Genomic DNA, 20,838 nt, shown 5'->3' on the forward strand with positions numbered 1-20,838 from the left:
CAGGAAGTCCATTCATCAGAGCAAAATAATAAACACAACAGCTACTTCCTTTTGTGATGCGTTAACCTGTTGAAGCTGGAGGCTACATCTGAGTCAGAGCACGGATGACCTGAGAGCGTTTGAAGTCGTTCGCCTGAGCTAATGATTTTATTATCTCATGTTAAATGAGTGAGATTTGTTTTTCTTGTAGGTAAGAAAAAAACAAGTAAAATCTAATACTATGAGTTCTTTTTACCTTTAAATAAAAACCGTGGAAATTTGGAAAAGGCAAGTGAACAAATCACTAAGTTTTTGTATTTCTTGACTTAAACAGTAGGAAAAAAATGTTTTTGAAAGAAAACAAAAGCTTTTCAGTTTGGATTTTTCTTCATTTATTGTTTAATTTAGGGTATTTTTGTTTGTTTGTTTGTTGGGAATGGAGAGATTTCCTCTGCTTTTAAGTCAAAGTCCAAAAGAAATGTCCTCCTAGACAACAGCAGTTTCCACATGCATTTCAGAGTTCCTGTAGTGAATTATTACAAATACATGTGTTTACCTACTTGAAAACCACATTTCCTGATGTCTAAAGGGGACATGTTATACAAAACTCACCTTTTGCATCCTTTTGTTCTACCATGTGGGTCACTACTGACTCTATAAACACTCCACTCACCCCTTTCTGTCAATGTTGGGATTTAGAAAGGATGTGCCTAAAACGAGCTGTTTCAAAAAGTTCCAATTTGTGATGTCACAAACAGGGAAATTAAACTAGAACCACTTCTCACCTGCAGAGAACCGCTGCTGCTGGAGGAGGAGCAGCTCTACTCTGAGCCCCTCCCAAATGTCTAAGCTTCTCAGCTCATATTGGGGGGGGGGGGGGGGGGGCGTGGCCAGCTCCAGTCTGTTTTCTCAAAGTGACCTCAAATGTCTCATTCTGGAAGGTACTGAAAATATCAAGAATAAAACCAGTGCTTTATGGGAGAACGATTTAGTGCTTGAACATGTTTTGTATCGGCCACAGAACTATTGTCACTGAAGAAAGAAGTGAATTTTTAAGATCTGATCCTTTTTAACCATTTCACTGTCACCCTGTAGACATTTTGCTTCTCTGCTGGACACTTTTGCTTTCTCCTCTTGCAGACAAGGATGGAAGTGATGTGTTCTTGTCTTAGATCCCAGAAACAAGATAAACGTTTAGACTCTCTGCAGATAAAAAGCAAAACTGCAGGCCTAGTGGTAAACTTCGGTTAGATGACTCTGGGCTGATCTCAGATCAGCGTAGCTGCAGCTTGGAAGGAGAAAGAGGAGGTAGAGAGAGTACGAGCGTCTGAGGAGGCGTGGTTGTTACATCGAGAACCGTGACAAGATCAGGAGGGATGACGCACATGCTCAGTGGGGACAGATGACCTGTCAGGTTCTGTCAAGGTCACGGGTCCAGGCCAGCTCAGAACTCACCTCCATCTACCAGCTGCACTGACACACTCAGCCTGTCTCCGTTACCTCACAGACCCAGTCGGGGGAAAGTAGGTTTCACTGCTAAAGCTAGACTTTATTGTTTTGGAGGAAATTAACTCATCTTTGCTGCATGTGGGAATTAAGATAAACTAAATGACATCACAAATGTATAGCCGGAGCATGCAGCCAGGCAGCTCTGGAATAAAATAAGAATAAGACAGCAGTTCCTCCCGGCCTACACTCACTAACACAACAAACCAGGTTTTTTTCTGAGGGGTTCGGGCATTTTGGGTTTACTTTTCTACTGTTAGCTAATTCTGGGTTCCCAGAAAGAGGTGACCTAATGCTAGATGACACAGGCATCCACCCCACTGAAGGGTCCAATCTTTGTCTGTTCTGACAGAGATCCCGTGTGACTGTGCTAGAACCGAACCAGTACTATATGACCATTACCAGTGATCCTTTATTAAAAGTTTAAATGTTTTTATTGTTCTGGTGGGTGTTCTATCATGTGTTCCGACGCAGAGCGTCCTGACTAAAGTTACAGGAAGAGGATATTGGGGACAGAAGAGGTCCTAGTCCTTTCAGTTCAGCTTCTACAAAAGTTTTCTTTTACTGGGGTTTTCAGTTATGAGGCACGTATTAACGTGTGCTTTAGGAAACAGCTCAGCAGATAAATGTCAGGGGAAAAGGGTTTTGGTGCCTTTATTTTGGAGGGCTCCTGCAAAGCTAACATTGAAATGTGCTCATTTTCACGTTGTTTTTTGCTTTTTTATGAATTAGTATTGGTAATGGTGTCTTTTGAAGCCATTTAAAAATGGTGCGTGTGTGTGTGTGTGTGTGTGTGTGTGTGTGTGTGTGTGTGTGTGTGTGTGTGTGTGTGTGTGTGTGTGTGTGTGTGTGTGTGTGTGTGTGTGTCCAAATCATAGTTTTATCATTTGTGCGTCAACCCAAAAATCGCACTGCTAAGCACATTTGTCCATCCATTTTCTGAACCTGCTTGTCCACGTAGGGTCGCGCTGTTGGGGGTGGGGGTGGGGGGGGGCGCTGGTGCCTATCTCCAGCGGTCAGTGGGCAATCAGGCGGGGTACACAAAGGTGTCGGCATTTTACATTATTTGTCTAAAACAACATTTGCTTACACTGAAAAGTTATTTTAAATATGATCAAATATTCTGCAGTGGGATAAGAAAATGTTTGGCCAGAATTCTTAAAACTAACAAGGCACACGGCATATAGATTCATTTGTTAATTTTGAGCCAGGTAGCTTTTCCTTTTCCCTGGAAGATTTATTTTTACTCTAAACAAGATCTTTTGATCATATTAAGGAAAGTTTACCTTACTTCAACTAGTGCTGTTTTTGCAGTGTAAGAACATGTTTTCATTTTAGACCAATAAGATCAAATGTCTATAAAAGCAAGGCTCTTTCACTTTCTTGAAAATCAATTTTTGCAGTGCGTCGTTGCAACTAAAGCAGGATACGCTGAAGAAAATAGACCTCTGTAAAAATTAGACTTTAAGATGTTAAAATCTAAAAGCAGAGCTCTTTATTCTGCTGAAAATCAGGATTATTTTGTATATTTACTGCTGAGTGCAGCTCACATAATCCTACACTGCACTTCAGTCCTCTAGAGCAGCCTACAGGGCTTATTTCCATAACAGCAACACCCCCACTGCAGCGTCAAACTCAAAAATCATTAGCTTTGCACCAAAGTGAGAAATTTTTACAGAGATCATCAACAATCAGGTTTACACTGAAATTAAAGCTGTTGTTTTTTTTAAAGGAGTGCAGAACGCGAGCCCAGAAGGCTGCGTTGGAGATCACCTTGGGAGAAGATAATTAAAACAGTGGCACCTGGGGGACGTCCCACCTGTTTTAACCGCCCTGCAGAGAGCTCGTTTACACGAATCAGCTCCAACCAAGACAGATTCTTCAGCTCGTGTCATCATTTCTCTCTGAGACTTTTATTTCACCTTAAATAAAATGATTTTCTAAAGTTGGGCAACAAAAACAATCAGACTCTGAGATGCAGAACAAACCTTTATTGATGCGGTCTGATTCCTCAGACTTGACCTACAGTGAATGGAGCAGCACAACGCTGACACACTCGTAGATTTCACACGCAGGTGAAACAAAACTATCACCTCCTACAGCTTGCACGGATGTGTTACATCTAACTAATCTATGACGGCATGCAACACTGAATCCCACAGGGAGTTTAAAGGTGACAAAGGTCACCTGTTTATCTAACAGATGCTACCTTTTTCATCTACCCAAGGCCCGCATCCGTTTCCTGGTGAACGGACCGTATCCAAACGTTGTGCCCTAATCCTCGCGTTTCCTTCTTTTTTGCTGATGATTTGTTTTTTATGTAACCTCCACACACATCTGTGTTCTCCACTCGGCGTTACATAACCGTTTACGATGCCGCAGCTCCGACGAAAGCCACAAACACATCTGAGAACAGAGTTCTTGTAAGGCTTCTTATCGTTAAAAAGAAGGAAAATACAGCAAAACTAGCAATAAATAAAAACTCAAACAGAGAAACAGCAACATTCTGCACGTCTGCCCATAAGGCAAATAAATAAAATGGTGCACGCTGTTGCACTGTCACCACAGTGCATGTAATCGTCATGATACAAGCCATGAAATTGAAAGGCATCTTCATTAAAGGAAGATAATGATAAGCAAGGCACAACGATTGGGTGTTTCTTCAAGAAAATATGCTTTTTTTAGCTGTTTTTGTGGTTATGAGAAAAAACAGGAGAATTCCAGATAAATCCCAGTGTTTGGACTGGGAATTCATCAACCATTGTTGTCTTCTGATTGTTTACTCGACCTGAAAAGACACGTTGCATCACGCCTAAACTTCACACAGCTTGTAACGAAGGCTCTTCTCTATAAAATCAGATCAACTTTGTTACACAGCTGAGTTTTTGCTTCATTCGATGCAGAAAAGTAGTTTAACTTCCCCAGCAAAACAAACCAAGGCAACTTCTTAGTTTAACCACTGAAGTTTCCAGTCAGCGCACTCTACTGAAGAAACAAATGAGCTAAAAATGCACTTATGGTAATTTATTTTGATTTGATCAAAAATGACCAAAAGTTGTCGATTTAAGCTTCCACCTTTTAAAAAACTGGAGTTAAGATACATTTTTCTTTAGTTTCTTAGAACAGAAATTGAGTTACTTCCAGCGTTTTGCCACCTGTGTCCAAAATAGCTGAAATGAGCTTCATATGCTAAAAAATAGATCTCCTATGCAACTGGTCTGGTCAGTTTCTTGCTCCAAATATGTGCATTACCAAAAAAATATGTTAAATTATAATAATTTTGTTCAGAAAAAGCAGATTAAAAAAATCAGTCAGTTTTCAGGCAATTCATTCAGATTCTACTTAAATTAAATACAAAGTTTGCTCAAAAGAAGCAGAATCAGGCACTAAATAATCCGACTGTGGCTTTGTTTATTACAACGGGCACTCCTGATATGTGCCTTAAAATCTTCCTACAAATGTAAACATTCAATCATATTGCACTCAGGCAACAACGTTCCCCAAAAAAAGTGTCAAAACAGTCCTGCGTAAAGTGCTTCGGTGTGATCAGTGTTGCCCGATTCACGTGTCAGACTCAGGAAGGACACACTGCAGCAAACGAAACAAACGGCTCTGCTCTGGAAGCTGCAAAAGCATCCAAAGTGTTCGATATTTATATTCCAGAAGGTCAAACGATCTTCCCGTGCTCTCTTGCCTGCAAAATACAAGTGAGAAAACACGTGAAATGACTAATTTCATCTGTATTTTCTCATATTTATGTAACTCAGGCCCACTCTATATGAATGGTGAGGTGGGCGGTTATTGTGTGTGTCCTGGTGGAGATGAAGAGGTTTTATCTGCACTCCATCAGGCTTCAGAGGTGATGACTATACTGGGATCAAAGCTGCAGCTCTGATACATTTCAAATCTCTCCTCATCCATTCCCATCCACTCTATTAACCCCCTCCACACGTCTCCGTGACCCCGGACTGACCTTGTCGCTGCTGGCGGAGTGAGTTGGGTGTGTTTCTCCTGACTCCATCCTCAGGACAGACAAACTGGAGTCCCTCAGCTCTTCTATAAAATAAAACACCATGAGCTCATTTACAGCTAATGGCATCGTTTTGTTCTGAAAGCTGTAGCACACCTGTGTTTGGTCTGCTGCTGTTGCATTTGGACACCTCCACGGGCTGCACCAAGCTCTCGTGCAAGCAGGCACAGGGTTTATTAGTGGGAGGGGCGTTGCTGTTTGCTTGAATTTTCTCTGTTTCTTGCTTCTGGACAACAGGAGGAGCAGAACGACCTCCACCTTTATCCTGAGAACTACCATAGTCCTGCTTGGCACTTTCAGAAGGCTTCGATCCATGCTGGTTCTTTTTGGGTGAGGATGCTTTGAAGGGGCCTTTGGAGTCTGCAGAATCCAGAGAGCTTTGCTTAGCCGCAGCCGCCTGGATGAGATCCTCAGAGAAACGTACCTTCTTCTCCACACCTCGAGATGGAGAGGACTCTGCTTTCTTCTGAGTGACGTTTTCCTCTCTCAGACCATCAGAAACACTGACTTCTCCAGCTGCACTCTCTGGATCCGGCTTTGCTTTGGAGCCCTGATCCTTCAGATCCTGTTTGTTAGCGTCTGTGAGAGCATCACGTTCCTCAAGGAATTCCTCCAGGGTTGTATCAGACGTCTACGAGACAAGATGTTCTTATTTATGGGCTGCTTGAATCTGTGCTGCTTATGCTCATCCTTAATTTGAGCTCACCTGTTGGTTTTCTCCATCATCGTTGTCCTGCCATCTGAAAAATTAATAGTTTAATCTATAAATGTTGGTAAAAATTTGGAAATCAAGTTCAAAATGCAAATTAAAGCTCTCATTCTATTGCTTTTTCATCACATTTGCAGTGGTCTCTAGTATAATTGAATGCCTTGTGAGTCAATTTCTGTGGGGGAAATAAAGCTCCGGCGCTGCTGTTTCGGGGGGGACAGAAAACATCAAGATTTAGATATCTCGCCTCTGATTGGCTAACATCAGCGTGACTCCACCACCGACTCTGCAACGTTGGTTTTATTTCCACAAATAACACAAGCCTGAAGGAGTTCTGCTGTGTGGTGGAGTTGCTAATGCAAACGTTAGCTTCTCCTAGCCGATAAGTGCTCTGCTCTCTCCTGAAAGCTAATTCAATAACTGTCTTCGCCGTCACGAGCCAAGATGAATGTGTCCATGAATGCTAATTTCCCCGCCTATTTTCTTTTAGCGGCTAATGAAGGAAATAGGGGTAGGAGACGTTTTTCACATTTAGCCTGCATGTTAAACTCAGAGTGACCGATCGCATTTAAAAACAAGTAAAAACTGGTTCTCAGTGAACTTGCTCTTCAAACTTTTGAATCAGGGTTGCACCACAAGCAAACAGAACATTGTCTCTCGTCGTCGTCTTCCTCCGCTTATCCGGGTCCGGGTCCGGGTCGCGGGGCGGCATCCCAACTAGGGAGCTCCAGACGGTCCTCTCCCCGGCCACCTCCACCAGCTCCTCCGGCAGGACCCCAAGGCGATCCCGGACCAGATTGGAGATGTAACCTCTCCAACGTGTCCTGGGTCGACCCGGGGGCCTCCTGCCGGCAGGACATGCTCGAAACACCTCCCCAGGGAGGCGTCCAGGAGGCATCCTGACCAGATGCCCAAACCACCTCAACTGACTCCTTTCGATCAGGAGGAGCAGCAGTTCTACTCCGAGTTCCTCCCGAATGTCCGAGCTCCTCACCCTATCTCTAAGGCTGAGCCTGGCCACCCTACGGAGGGAACTGATTTTGGCCGCTTGTATCCGCAATCTCGTTCTTTCTGTCATTACCCAAAGCTCATGACCATAGGTGAGGATTGGGACGTAGATCGACCGGTAAATCGAGAGCCTGGCTTTCTGGCTCAGCTCCCTCTTCACCGTGAATGATCGGCTCAGCGTCCGCATCACTGCAGACGCCGAACCAATCCGCCTGTTGATCTCCCGATCCCTCCTTCCCTCACTCGTGAACAAGACCCAGAGATACTTAAACTCCTCCACTTGAGGTAGGACCTCTCTCCCGACCCGGAGTTGGCAAGCCACCTTTTTCCGGTCGAGAACCATGTTCTCAGATTTGGAGGGGCTGATCGTCATCCCAGCCGCTTCACACTCGGCCACGAACCTACCCAGCAAGAGCTGAAGGTCAGAGCTGGATGGAGCTAGGAGGACCACATCATCCGCAAAAAGCAGAGATGAGATTCTCCGCCACTAAACTCGACACACTCCACACCACGGCTGCGCCTAGAAATTCTGTCCATAAAGGTAATGAACAGAACCGGTGACAAAGGGCAGCCCTGGCGGAGTCCAACCCTCACCGGGAACCGGTCCGGCTTACTTCCAGCTATGCGGACCAAACTCACGCTCCTCTGGTAAAGGGACTGAATGGCTCTTAACAGAAAGCGTCCCACCCAATACTTCTGGAGCGTCCCCCACAGGGTGCCCCTGGGGACACGGTCATAAGCCTTCTCCAAATCCACAAAACGCATGTGGATTGGTTGGGCAAACTCCCATGCCCCCTCCATCACCCTTGCAAGGGTACAGAGCTGGTCCACAGTTCCACGGCCAGGACGAAAACCACATTGCTCCTCCTCAATCTGAGATTCAACTATCGATCGGACCCTCCTCAGAACATTGTTTATTTTCTTATAATTGCAATATCTTAATTTAATTTACTGGAAGTGCTTTTAAATTTGCTTCTCAGCCACATAAATGTCCACGACCACAAAAAGCGATCGGGAGACCGCTGGGAGCAATCCAAACATCCATTTCCGACCTGGATAAGTGGGAAGGAGGAGCTGTGATTAGAGATATCGACAGAAACTTTCTCAGTCACAGTTGTTCTTGTGATGTTTAAATCCCCTGAGGACACACCTCAGCTTCTCTGGCCTCCACCTTCTGCTCCCTTAGGCATGACCATGGACGTAAATTTCACTTTAGAAGTGGGGGGGACACGGGGGTGGGGGCGGGGTGGTATCTTTACAGTATGTTCTAATGGGAAACAGGCTTCAACACAAACGGTTGTTTTCTGCTTGTTCCTACAGCTCAACCAGTGTCAATTTAATATAAAGTAATATTGTTTTTGGATGGTAAAAAGCGCAGGGGTCAAAACTTGACTTTGGAAAAAGTGGGGGGACATGTCCCCCCTGTCCCCCCCCAAAATTACGTCCATGGGCATGACGACAGAGAACAGTTAAGACTTCTAAATGGAACGCGTTGCTTCACTTCCTGCTATCCTCCGGCTACATTTGTGCTCACAACGAGCGTGGAAAAGCTAGAGAGGAGATGCTGGTGCAAACGCTGCCTTACGGGGTTATTTAACCAGCTGCAACAACTAAATCGAGTGTGGTGGCAGATGTGTGCACAAGGGCACAGTTCAGGAAAACTAAAAGGCCTTCCCACATCCTATTTATGTGTCTTAGTGGTTAATTCTCTCGTGGCAGCTGATGTGAGAGGCATCCCCGACAGTTGGAAGGAGTTAAATGAAGATTGCTGGTTGCCACCAACCTCCTGGCCCTCCCGGTCAGGCGATCTTTGCCTTTTGCTTTGCTGCTCATCACAAGCACATTCTTAGCTGCCTTGTCTTTGCCTCGTCTGCCGTGACCTGAAACAGAAAGATTTGATCATTTCTAATCGTTTGGATAATCTACGACAATCAGTAAAAGATTTTCTGGTACCTTTAGAGTCACTTCCTGCCTTTTGCTGCCCTCTCTTTACACTCCGTCCCCCTGAAACATAATTAAAACATCTTTTTTACTTTAAGTAGAGGACTATCTTCCTCCTCGCGTTTGATCGTGGTTCACCTCTGCTCGAAGGCCCCCAGTCTCTAGCAGGAAGACATTTGTCTGAAAACCTGGAAGCAGAAAGGCTCGGTTCAGACAAAGTGAGCACATCTCCAGATGATTCATCACTTCCAGCTCAGCTAAAGGCCACAAACAGGATGCTCCCATGTTTCAGTTCATCTCAAGACATGAATTAAATAAGCGGCAGGACCAGTTAGTTGCACACGTTATGGTTTGCATTCACTGAGAGCATCTATTGGTGGAACAAAAGCCCCATTTCCGCCTGCATTCATGCTCGGGGCCGTTTGTTTAAGCTTCTCCAAATAAGGCAAACTATTCCATCCCTTATCCCTTCGGCTATAAATAGCAGGTCCTCCCTTGTCTCTTTACATTTTGATGCTTCTTAAAACAGCTTGATAAGGGACTCTTGGTGCTGCATCGTGTTTGTTTAAAATCCACCAGATCAGATGTATTTTTGCCTGCAGTCAGTTTGGGGTGCTGTTGTGTGATTTCACAGCGATGGGACAAAAAAATACAATATTTATAGGAAATAATTCTTCGTTCTTCTGATTTTGTAGCAAAACCTTGTGTTTAAATTGTTTGTCTAATACTTACGACTCAGATTTGATCAATTTATACAAAATATGTTTTTTTTCCAGTTTAGAACTGAAGCAAAAACTAAATTAGTTGTTTTATGAGGATTGTTATAAAGCACAGAAGAGGTGGAGCTACTTTAGTATAATCAAGGCAGCAAAGATGAAGGAGTTTAAATATGTGGGACGATTTCTTGAGACGTTAGTTTGAAACAACACAAACCAGGAGGAGCTCCGGCACAGGACAATAAAGAGGTTGCCTACATGCTCTCTGTTTTGTCCACGTCCCACGCCCGTCTCCACTGGCCCTTATCGTTTTTGTGTCGCGCCACCCTCTCCCTGTCGATCTGTTCACGCTCCTTCTTCCACCGCAGGTACTCCTCCTGCTCCTCCCGGGACGTCGGGACGTTGAGGTCTGCGAGGGTCTGCAGGTTCTCCGACTCCTACTTGGACACAAAGCGCCTCCTTTAATGCGTAAAAATGTTAAAAACACAGAATCGTTTATGAAATGCATTTGAAGCACAAACAGAGGGTCCAAGTTCACATCAAACTCAGATAAGATGACAAACGTTTTTTATTTTTATGAATTTATGTTCCTGATTTAAGATTGAACCATAAAAACAAACATTTTACACATCTTCTTGAATTCAAACCATAATAAAAAGAAATAAAAAACTAAAAAGATGTCCTCCCCTTGACTCAGACTGTAACACACAATGCTGGAGATAATTTCCCTTCATGCTTGGACCAATCACCGCCAAGTAAACACGTTGCCTTTCTGCATACTGTTAGTGGAGAACACAGCATCTGTGCTCATCCCTCTGTTTGTCGTTTTTCTCTCCACCTCCCTGATCTGCAGCCCCCAGAGGACCTCCAGGGTCACACGGGAAGTCATTCTCACATGTTCCAACAGGCCAGCCCCGGCTGCCGCCCAGGCCGCTAATTAAAACTCATCATTTCCTTCATTTGTTGGAAATTGCCAGGAGCTGAGACAGGTAGATGTGGACGAATGATGCAGATCTGCACTAAAATATCATCAAACCAAACATGTTTAGAGAAGACCTGCAAACTAAAACTCTTCTGACTTTTATCTCCTAGAAAAAATGCTCAAATAAAACAAAAGAGAAACAAATGACTGCGCCTGGACTGCGGAGCAGCAAAGGCAAACAGAACAGAATAACCTGTCTGTGGTGAATCTATTTTGTGCCTTTGAAGCCTCTCCTCCCTGCCTCCCCAGTCGGCCTGTTTATCACACGCCTGATCTGTGAGACAGCTCTGAGCGGCGGTAACACGCGAGCTGGCGGGATGCAGATGGGAAAAACAACTGGAAAAGGGGAGCGTGCATGACAACGCGTTGGGGAGGGGGGGGGGGCTGCTGCACATGTATGGAGAGTGATCTAAGCCTAACCAGACGTGAGACTTCACCGTCACGTGGCTTTTCTCAAACCTGAGAGATCTAAGTGTAGATTTGTGCATTTAACCTGTCGTTATTTTACCTGGCACTGCTCTGGCGCCTCACTCTGCTCCTCAGTGGGCCTCTGACCTTGGTTGACCTCCTCCTGTCAGAGGAAAGAGAGAGAATGAGAAAAAATACGAGCACAACGAAAGGATGACACAGCGAATGACTGTAAAGAGTCACATCTGTGCTGCTATAAGCAATTAAATAAAGCCATGGGAGGACACAAACTCTTCTTTTAGAGAAAACTGAGAGTCCTCCGCTGCCCTCAGGTGGTTCAGGAGTGTAACAGCATGGCTGCAGACAATTATCCACACTAAAAAGGCTGATGTTGACTTGTAAAATCAAATGTACCTCATCACAGGTATATAATTAGACTGTGTCTGACTAAAAACATCTGGAGTGCAAATTAGTGTGTCGTGTTGCCATCAGAAGCAAAACGTGAAAACTGCAAAGAGAAAAATGTCAATTAAGGCAGATTGGTCTGGCACGAAGTCCATCTCCAGATGCAGTCACAGCCCGTAAAGAGCTTGGACGTCCTCCTGTCTGTCCCCTAACACATTCCTGGCAGCGTGCCAGCTTGTCTTGGGCAGCATAATGAGGCTTTTCATAGCAAGGAGGCAGTTGAATGTTAATTAGATCAAATCAGCCCTTTCAGAGTAGCGCAGACCACTTAAAGTTTCAGAGAAGAGGCACGGAGACGGGAAACAGACAGACGGTTGGTGCAAGTCCCCCCTGACTCTTCCTCCCTTCTCACTCCTCTCTCCATTCGCACGTCTTCACTCCCGTCTGTCTCTCCTGTCAGGGAGACTCAGATATGAAATCTAATTGGGACACACCCCGCAGACTCGTGAGAAACAGACTTTAGGGGTGGGGGGGTGTCAGAATGAAGCTTACTTCAGGTGAAAAGATGCAGGATGTAAACGCTGACCGTGTGGAGGCAAGGCCTCACACTGAGGGCGGGCTGCTGTTCAGATGCTGACTCAGTCCACGTGATAAATACAGGCACAGACCAAGTGGGCCAGAAATACGACAACGAAACAGAACGCTGTGTTCAGTCCCTGGATTTAGTGAAAAGTGACCCGGGGAGCAGCGCAGCCAATCGGAGGAGCGGACGCATATTTAGACACAGCTTTTATGTCTGTGTTTAGAGTTGCGAGGGACTGTTCTGCAGCGTACTGGCTCTAAAAGTGTGTGTGTGTGTGTGTGTGTGTGTGTGTGTGTGTGTGTGTGTGTGTGTGTGTGTGTGTGTGTGTGTGTGTGTGTGTGTGTGTGTGTGTGTGTGTGTGTGTGTGTGTGTGTGTGTGTGTGTGTGTGTGTGTGTTTTCAGGTTAGGGTCAGACCTTTTAGGTCTAGGGGAAAAAACCACAAAGAGCAAAATAAATGTAGCTCACTTAATTTTTTTAACTCTTGGAAATTTGAAGTTTCAAGATGCATAAATCTGTGTCCAAAAACTAAATGACCCTTTAATGCTTGACATAATTAGATAATGTGACATTTTTATGTAACAATCATGATTTCTGTTGCAGCATTTTACTTTTAAATCAAATTCTGTGTATCACGTTCACAAATTGTCCTTTTTCATAAATATTTCTCATCAACGTCTATTCTAAATATTTCTGTTGGCTTGAAATTTTGAATGTTATTTTACATAACCTGTGGTCGACGCGCCATCTAGTCATGCGCCATCTAGAAGTACCGCAGCTGTTTAGGGACATAGGATGATATAATGCTCCGTGTTTTGCGTTTGCGCTTTGACGTGACAATCCTCTCTCTCTAAAAGTTGTGCGGGGATGGCGCCGGTTCTTTCTGTGGGAGCCTTGCTGGTTTGGGGAAACTCTGCTGCCACCCCTGGGTTGCTTGCCCTGCTCTAACTACATGTGATCGCTGGACTGAAAGCTGGAAGTCATTCATAACTGTGGCACGGCTGCAGGGGAGAGGGAGACGAGTGCCTTTTGGATGCGCTGTAATACCTAATCTGAACTGTGTGGCGCTAATGAGTCAAATATTTTTACAAACTGGGGCAAAGTTTGCAGCAAGGTTGTTCACGAGTTGTAATTTCACTTTCAAACAGTAGGGGGAGAAGTGAGAAACTTACTATGTAGTTGTGTTTTTATCAGTATGCTGGGTTTGTTTCATGGTTCTGTGAACAAATTAAAATAATAATCGTGAGTCAGATTAAGACCAACAGCTGCGTTAGCAGGCCCCCTCTCCCTGACCCAACTGCAGTAAGTCAGCTTCAGTCCGCCTCCTTTCTGCGGTTTCATTGTGCTCTGACAGCGGCGGGGAAGGGCCAGCCGACATGTCTGACATCTATGTTAAACACATGGGGTGGACAAACAACGCCGGGGTGTGAGACAGCAGGGGTTGTAACTACTGAAGAGTTTAAATCCGACCTGTGCTGCTGCTGCTGCTGCTGCTGCTGATGCTGATGATGTTTCTTTCCTGGTCGACTGAGACGTCTGCTTTCCTCGTCCTGTTGACTCCACACTCCTCGTCTGTCCATCACATGCGGGACTCTTAAGATCTGAAGAACCCGGTCTCTTCTCTGCTCTCTCGCTCACCACCCTCTTACCCTGCAGAGACACTCATTTTAATTGCAAAATAATAAAAATGACTTTTGTTTTTTGTTTGGGGGGAGGGGGTTAATCTCAAACTCTTTAGCAGAATTTGAAGAAATTATTCAAGATGGTGAAATGTAGTCATTTCTGGATTATTTTGACTTTCAGCTCAAACGTCTTGATAAAGTTTTATTTTGTCCGACTGGAAAGTGTTGACAATATTTTAGCAAAGTCAAAAAGTCACTCTGTAATGCATGGACGTAATTTTGGGGGGGGCAGGGGGGACATGTCCCCCCCACTTTTTCCAAAGTCAAGCTTTGACCCCTGCACTTTTTACCATCCAAAAACAATATTACGCTATATTAAACTGACACTGGTTGAGCTCTAGGACCAAGCGGAAAACAACCGTTTGTGTTGAAGCCTGTTTCCCATTAGAGCATACTGCAAAGATCCCCCCCCCCGTGCCCCCCCCCCCCCCCCCCCACTTCTAAAGTGAAAATTACGTCCATGCTGTCATTCACCCATTCTTGTTTGCTCCAAGACCAGCAAACAAATTTTAGCCACAGATGACCCGAGAAAATATAAAATGTGGTTTTTAAACGATTATTTCATTTATTAGGGTTGGGGAAAACAGTTAAACCACCCTGGTCCTGTAAAAGCAACAGTCCCCCGTGTTGAAACAGGAACTATTTGTGTTGATGAACCCATCAGACCTGAAGAATTAAAACATCACGTAATTAAAACCTGTCTGACAACAGGGAGTAGGCTAAACCATCTCAAAAGCAACACATCGTGCTCTCTTCTAAAGAAATTTAAAAAACAAATCAACCCAGAAGAATTGATCGTCTTTCTTGGTTATGGTTGAGGTCAGAGGTCATGATTCAACAGTAAGAAAGAGACAAGGGGGGACTCCATGGGAGCAGTGACGTCTCTGGCATTATAAGTTAGGTGGCACAGCTCAACAGTGCGCACACGTGCACGCTCGCGTGCACGCACACTCACAAAGCATCACTGTTGTTCGGTTCTTGCAGGCTGATCTTTCATCTTGAGAAACTTTTCAAAAACTCCTCAGTTAAAGTCCAACACTCCCAAAAGTTTAATCCAGCAATCCCCAACTGGTTTCCTCCGGTGTTCTCATCAACTCTCTTAACCGCCGCTCCGACCGCTACAGCCTCCGCTCCCTATTTTCACTTCCAACGCTGCCCTTTGATAATATTAGTTAAAGCTTTCTGGTTGAATCTCTAATTTTTGTTGAAGTGGCAACGTTTTCTTCATTATTTCTGTTGTTTCTTGTTAGCCAACCAGCAACACCACCACGGCTGCAGCCGCCCACAGAACAGAAACAGAAGCTCACGTGTGCTTTTCTCATCTATCGATTGGATGATCTGAGCTTGGGGCCGGAGTCTCTGGGCCCTACGGTTTACCACTGGGAATGAGTTGAGCATGCGCACTGTGACTTCAGATCTTCCTCGTTAAAAATGGACGCTGACGGGCCGGCACAACAACGGCCCCTTAACTTAGATAAACAAACACGCAAATGTTTTGAAGATAATCTTCTAGTGACAAAATGGGTTTTTACACAAGATTACTCTAAAACAAACCATTCTGTTCCACTGATTATTTTATGCAAGCATAGAGCTCCACAGCGCCATCTGGTGGGGCACGCCCCCCCCCCCCCCCCCCCCCCCCGGCTCCCAATGCAGACATCACGGCATGGGAGAGTTCCAAGGCCACAACCTGTCTCCCATTCATCTGAAAACATTTTGACCTCCAAGACATTTGGGAAAATATTCTGTGGACTCTTGAGACAAGTGTAGAACTTTTTTAGAAGGTGTGTCTCGTCACGTCATTTCAGAACAAGAACCAAGAGTCAAACACGGTGGTGGTAGCGTGATGGTCAGGGCTAGCTTTACTGTAGAACCATGAATGTAGGAGTTTGTCTGACCTTTGACCTTAAACAAGCCGCTCCTGCTGAAAGCCCCTTTTTAAATCAAGGGTGAGCTAGCAATCCTCCACACAGAGGCCAGTGACAGACTCATTAGCAGTTATCTCAGCCGCAGCTGAGTGTGTTACAACCAGTTCTTAGGTTTCGGGGTTCATTACTCCCTCACGTAGCATCAAGCTGGTTCGGATGGAATTTTTTAATCATTTTAAAACAAAATTTTGTAATTAATCAGTTTATTTTTATTCATATTTGTTTGCTGATCGTCAACATTAAGGCTGTACATTTCTCTTTAGATGGAAGAGGTGGGTTTACCTTTTTAGCTGTCATGGTGACAGTCAGCTGCTTCCTGTGGCCTCTCCCAGAACCCTGAACTGGACTCTCACCTACTCTGTCAGGCCTAGGCTCCTGTTGCCCTTTTTCAGGCGGAGAGCCACTGCTGAGAGGCTTCGTCACCACTACACGACCATCCTGCTCCAAATTGAGGTAAATTGCATTTCATGAGGCACGTATGTATTTTCCAGGATCATGAAGTAAAGCTTCTGATGGAGCTCACTTCTGTAGACTTGCTGATGGTGACGATGAGATCATCGGCTTTTCCCTTACTGCTCTGCAGTGCCATTCCTTCCACTTCTGCCTTTTTCTTGTCCTCTTCCACTTCCTGAATGTAGGAGAATAAAGTTTAATCAGGGGGCTTTTGAAACTTCAATTCTGAAAAAAACACAAGCTTCCCCACCCGCACACCCTGCTCACCCTCACCTTGTACCGCTTCATGAGCGCCTCGTTCTTCCTGCGGAGAGCCTCGATCTTCTTATCCAGCTCCAGATCTCTCTCGTGATCCCTCCTGGGCAGCATGTCACTGGTGGTCTGGGGAGACACGTCCAGCCGATAATCACACGGAGTTGCCTTGAACTATATGGAGGGCCAAACGTGCCATTGTCCAAACCATAAGTAATAAAAATGGAATGTTTTTATTACCAAAATAAAAGATTTTCTAAGCAACAGATATTTTTGTGCTCATGTGGAGCGTCCTGTGGGGCTAGTTAACACTACGGAAGCCCATTCATGCCACTGTAATTAAAAAAAGAAACATGATGTATTAAAACTAGTATTTCTGATGGGATTACCCCTTTTTTTAATAGCAGCACATATATTTTATTTGTTTGTTTGTTCGTTCGTTCGTGTAACAGCGGTGCGTTTGGCTCTTGTTGAATTTTTGCATCTCTGACTTTTCAGTCAAGACCTAAAAGTTGTACGATCATGTTCAAAATAACTTTGTGTCGGGTTATTATTATTTATGAGTTTGAAAAGTCAGAACAATGTGACTCAGTCATGATAATTAACCAGAAAAATGAAGTTGAGGCTCATATTTCAGACATCACATGTGACCTGTAGTCTTTTAGTTTGGCAAGAATGGGGTTCCATATTTCTCTATGTATTTGATATAGCACCTTCTAGAGTCCAGGAACCCCCCAAGGCGCTTCACAACACAATCAGTCATTCACCCATTCACACACACATTCACACACAGTTGGGGATGAGCTACGATGTAGCCACAGCTGCCCTGGGACGCACTGACAGAGGCGAGGCTGCCGAGCACTGGCGCCACCGGTCCCTCCGACCACCACCAGCAGGCAACGTGGGTTAAGTGTCTTGCCCAAGGACACATCGACAGCGACAGACTGAGCGGGGCTCGAACCTGCAACCATCCGATCACGGGGCGAGCACTTAACTCCTGTGCCACCGTCGCCCCATAACATAAATGAGAACACCTCCACATAAAAGTGAGTTATTTAATATTCAGTTATTTATTTCTGGTGACCTGTCCACATAGAGCGGACTAATATTACATGTATGTAATTAACAAGTGTTTTAATTTCTCACTTTTGTCTATTAAAAACACATAATTACTTATCTAGGTACTCTTTTATTTATTTGACTTTGGCACTTTTGGCTTTTGATCCAATTTAGCAGTTTTGACTTTTTATTGAGGATGCAAAAAGCAGATGAAAAGGTTTAGCTAATTAAACATGCATAAAAAACTGCTCAGTAAATTCATGAGATAAGGAGTAAATAAACCAAGCAAAGACAGCACTGAACCCTGTTCACTTAGAGACTAATCAGGGGCTCCACGCACTTCCAGCACAACACTGACGCGTCGTCACAGCCACCACAGATGGAGCATTCATCACCCAGCTCAGTTACACATATGCGGAGCATCCTAAACATCCCGGCCCAGTCAGCAGGGCACGCCTCCTCACACCACACGAGGCCCGAGACTAAAAAACCTCCATGTCCACTCGTGCAGCAGCAGCTACTGCTGTTCCTTACAAAAAGAGCCTCCATGTGACATCATGTGTTGTTTAGCTGAGAGACGCCGGGAATTTGCTCGACCGCTCACAGGCTGTCTGTGCAGAAGCATCAAATAGCTGCAAAACAATGACCTCACTTCCTTTGCTTCGCTGTAACTTAATATTCTCCCTCCAACCTGACCTTCGAGTTTAATATGTTTGGAAATATGATAAATAATCCACGTTATAGATTTCAAATGTTTTGCAAAGTTTGTCCAAATAATGTTTTTGTGCTGAATACTGATGCTTTTATAAGGTTTTCTTTTCACTCGTGAATTGATCTGTTGAAAGAAAAACGTAATGTAGCCGTATTATGACGCAGCCACCACCGTGCTTTAGTGCTTAACTCTGATTTTCATTATGATAAAAACTATCTGAACTCATTAATCCTTAAAAGCTCAGGTGAAGCAACCAGGTCAAAAAGGTCATTCAACAACCAAAATAAAGTGTTAAAAGAGTTTGAAGTATGTGCATTTTAGTAAAATTGAGATATATTACAGAATTACTTTGCGGTATCCTATTAATACCAAAAATGTGCACTGCTTGAAGTTTAACTACTTCTGTGTCTGACAGGTAATAACTCTTAGGGAACTTTTACTCTCTGAGATGTTAAATCTGAGGATTTGAAGCTGCAAAGATTTTTCTTTAGACCTAATTCTGAGAAATGTTTCAGCAATGGAGGAAAAACTGTTGGTGTTGGCTTGAAGTTGGAAAATTAATCGACAAGAAGATGAGTTTGTGACCCTTTCACGCTGCAGCTGTTGTCTCAAACACTAAAGAAAAGAACAGTTAAAGCTCCTGTTCTGGAGTTTGAAACGGCGCTGGCATCCTCTCTTGTTCTACGCAGCTCAGGAGGAGTGATAATAAGAAAAGCTGCCAGTTCTGCTTGTCTGATAGCTGTGAAAAAATAAACAAAATTCTCGCTGCAGGATGTTGGGTCATAGTGAGGGCTCTGAGGAAGCCAAAGTGAGTCAGTCATCCTCCAGCGTCCTACAGTCGAGGTTGTTTCTGTGAGGTGAGGCTGAAACGGGCTGATGACTCGTTGTCACTGTTTTTATTCCACATTACTGCAGCTGTTGTATCTGTGGATCTGGAACAATCAGACCTATCACGAGGAAAAAGTTTGGACTCACTCAGAGAGGAGGCGGGCAGCAAACGGTTACCTCACAGCAGCTCCTGGTTGTCAGGGGATCTAAACACAACACACCATGAGGACATACCACCAAGAATAGGCACGACAGAGCGCTTGACTCTCAGCAAGCCCAATGGCGGAGGAACCAAAAAGAAAGGAGTTTCTGCTGGTGGATGGCTCTGGTGCAGCTAAAATGACTGCACACAGATGGATCTGTCAGAGGACGGACGGCGCCTGTGCCTGGACAAGCGGGGAAAAGGAGAGGAAGGGTGGCCTGCAGTGGGAGCTGCCAGGCTCTCCTCCTACCAGCGTTCCTGTTTCCTCCAGGAGCAGCAGCAGCAGCAGAGAGAGAGGGGAGAGCTGCGTGTGGCTACACCTAAATCTGCGACAGAGCAGAGGGAACCGAACACCAGGGAGAGGAAAAGAGGGAACTCACGGGTCTTTCCATGTCAGGGATGGGAGCCGGGCCAGGTCCAGGAGCAGCAGGGCAGCCGAGGAGGCAGAGATGGCTGCCTCCCGTCCACGATCATGCCTCGATTACAACGAGCCAAGTTGGGCAAGCAGCCAAGATGTCTAACAGATGCACAGAGCTCCCCTGTTAACAGCACCCACCCAGCCCACCCGCCTGCCTGTCCTTCCTCGCTGTGACTCTCCAAACCTCCCCACCCTCCCACTTCTCTGCTCCGGCTCCCCCTCTAAAGCACTTGCTCCTTCCCCTCCTCACTCATCCTAGGAGCATGCAGCTTGAATCCTACTACTCTGGCCACACATCTGACACCAAAACACCACTAGAAACAGCTTTTCATGCTCCTGCAGGCAGAAGGCAGCATATCCACTCACTCACTCACAAACGTAGAGATGTTTTCAGTCATAAAAATGATTTTTAAAGCCGTTTGTTCTTTCTGTGAGGGATTGGACAGCAGAACTGAGCAATACAACAACTAATCAAGCAAATCAAGTGTTCTGTTTAGTAAAATCCTGTCATGGTTTTTCTTTTACTTTTGTATTTTGATATTTTATAAACTTTTGCTTTGAAATTATGCAACTTTAGACCAATATATGTTTTTTGTTTGATTTTTATACAGATTTAGGTTTTTCCGCCTTTGTTATCTCTTAAAAAAAACTAATCCTAATCCTGACATAATCTCACCAGCAAAAACACCCCTGTACCAAACTCAGTGTCTCATGTGCTGCTCATTTCCACAGAGGTTTCAGCAGCTGCTCCCTCCAGCTCCGGGCTACACGTTCCAAATACTAAACAGGCTTCCTAAAGACGGCAGAAGGGGGTCGCGGACAAAAGATTTCCCACAATTCATTATACGTGGCACGCTGCCTGTCGCCAAGTCTGAGAGCTAAGGGACCATGGTGGGAAAATGGCCTGTGAAGATCTGCAGCAGCACAAAAATCAGTCACAAGTTCTCTCTGCACCAAAAGATTTTATTAAGCTGACTCGTATTGATGAAAATGACGTGTCAGCTCGAGTCCACATGTTGGATTTAGTTCAGGGTTAACG

General features: G+C 44.8%; 1 protein-coding gene across 7 annotated transcripts; it reads right to left on the reverse strand.

Annotated features, from left to right (window-relative positions):
• Nucleotides 1–4,922: 4,922 nt before the first annotated feature.
• Nucleotides 4,923–19,923, reverse strand: ccdc9b (coiled-coil domain containing 9B). 7 transcript variants are annotated; one of them, XM_015970321.3, is made up of 15 exons: nucleotides 19,762–19,923; nucleotides 16,596–16,709; nucleotides 16,399–16,503; nucleotides 16,158–16,313; nucleotides 13,736–13,915; nucleotides 11,380–11,442; nucleotides 10,148–10,326; nucleotides 9,312–9,361; nucleotides 9,186–9,236; nucleotides 9,016–9,112; nucleotides 6,222–6,255; nucleotides 5,954–6,146; nucleotides 5,612–5,875; nucleotides 5,459–5,541; nucleotides 4,923–5,179 (listed from the first exon to the last, which is right to left on the reverse strand). In XM_015970321.3, exons 1-15 carry the CDS (start codon nucleotides 19,771–19,773, stop codon nucleotides 5,153–5,155), a joined length of 1,608 nt encoding a protein of 535 aa, XP_015825807.3. In that variant the 5' UTR covers nucleotides 19,774–19,923; the 3' UTR covers nucleotides 4,923–5,152. The 7 variants fall into 7 exon arrangements, with proteins under 7 accessions (XP_015825807.3, XP_015825804.3, XP_015825803.3 ...); XM_015970318.3 differs by having other exon boundaries at nucleotides 5,612–6,146; nucleotides 16,602–16,709; XM_015970317.3 differs by having other exon boundaries at nucleotides 5,612–6,146.
• Between the last annotated feature and the right edge of the window lie 915 nt (nucleotides 19,924–20,838).

This window comes from Nothobranchius furzeri, chromosome 18, assembly GCF_043380555.1.
Source record: "Nothobranchius furzeri strain GRZ-AD chromosome 18, NfurGRZ-RIMD1, whole genome shotgun sequence".
Taxonomy (NCBI): Eukaryota; Metazoa; Chordata; class Actinopteri; order Cyprinodontiformes; family Nothobranchiidae; genus Nothobranchius; species Nothobranchius furzeri.

Coding starts and splice junctions, on each gene's coding strand:
- ccdc9b (XM_015970317.3), bottom strand. Junction 13,916..16,157: donor TCACCATGACAGCTAAAAAG/GTAAACCCACCT, acceptor GTGTCTCTGCAG/GGTAAGAGGGTGGTGAGCGA. Junction 6,256..9,015: donor CTGACCGGGAGGGCCAGGAG/GTTGGTGGCAAC, acceptor TTAATTTTTCAG/ATGGCAGGACAACGATGATG.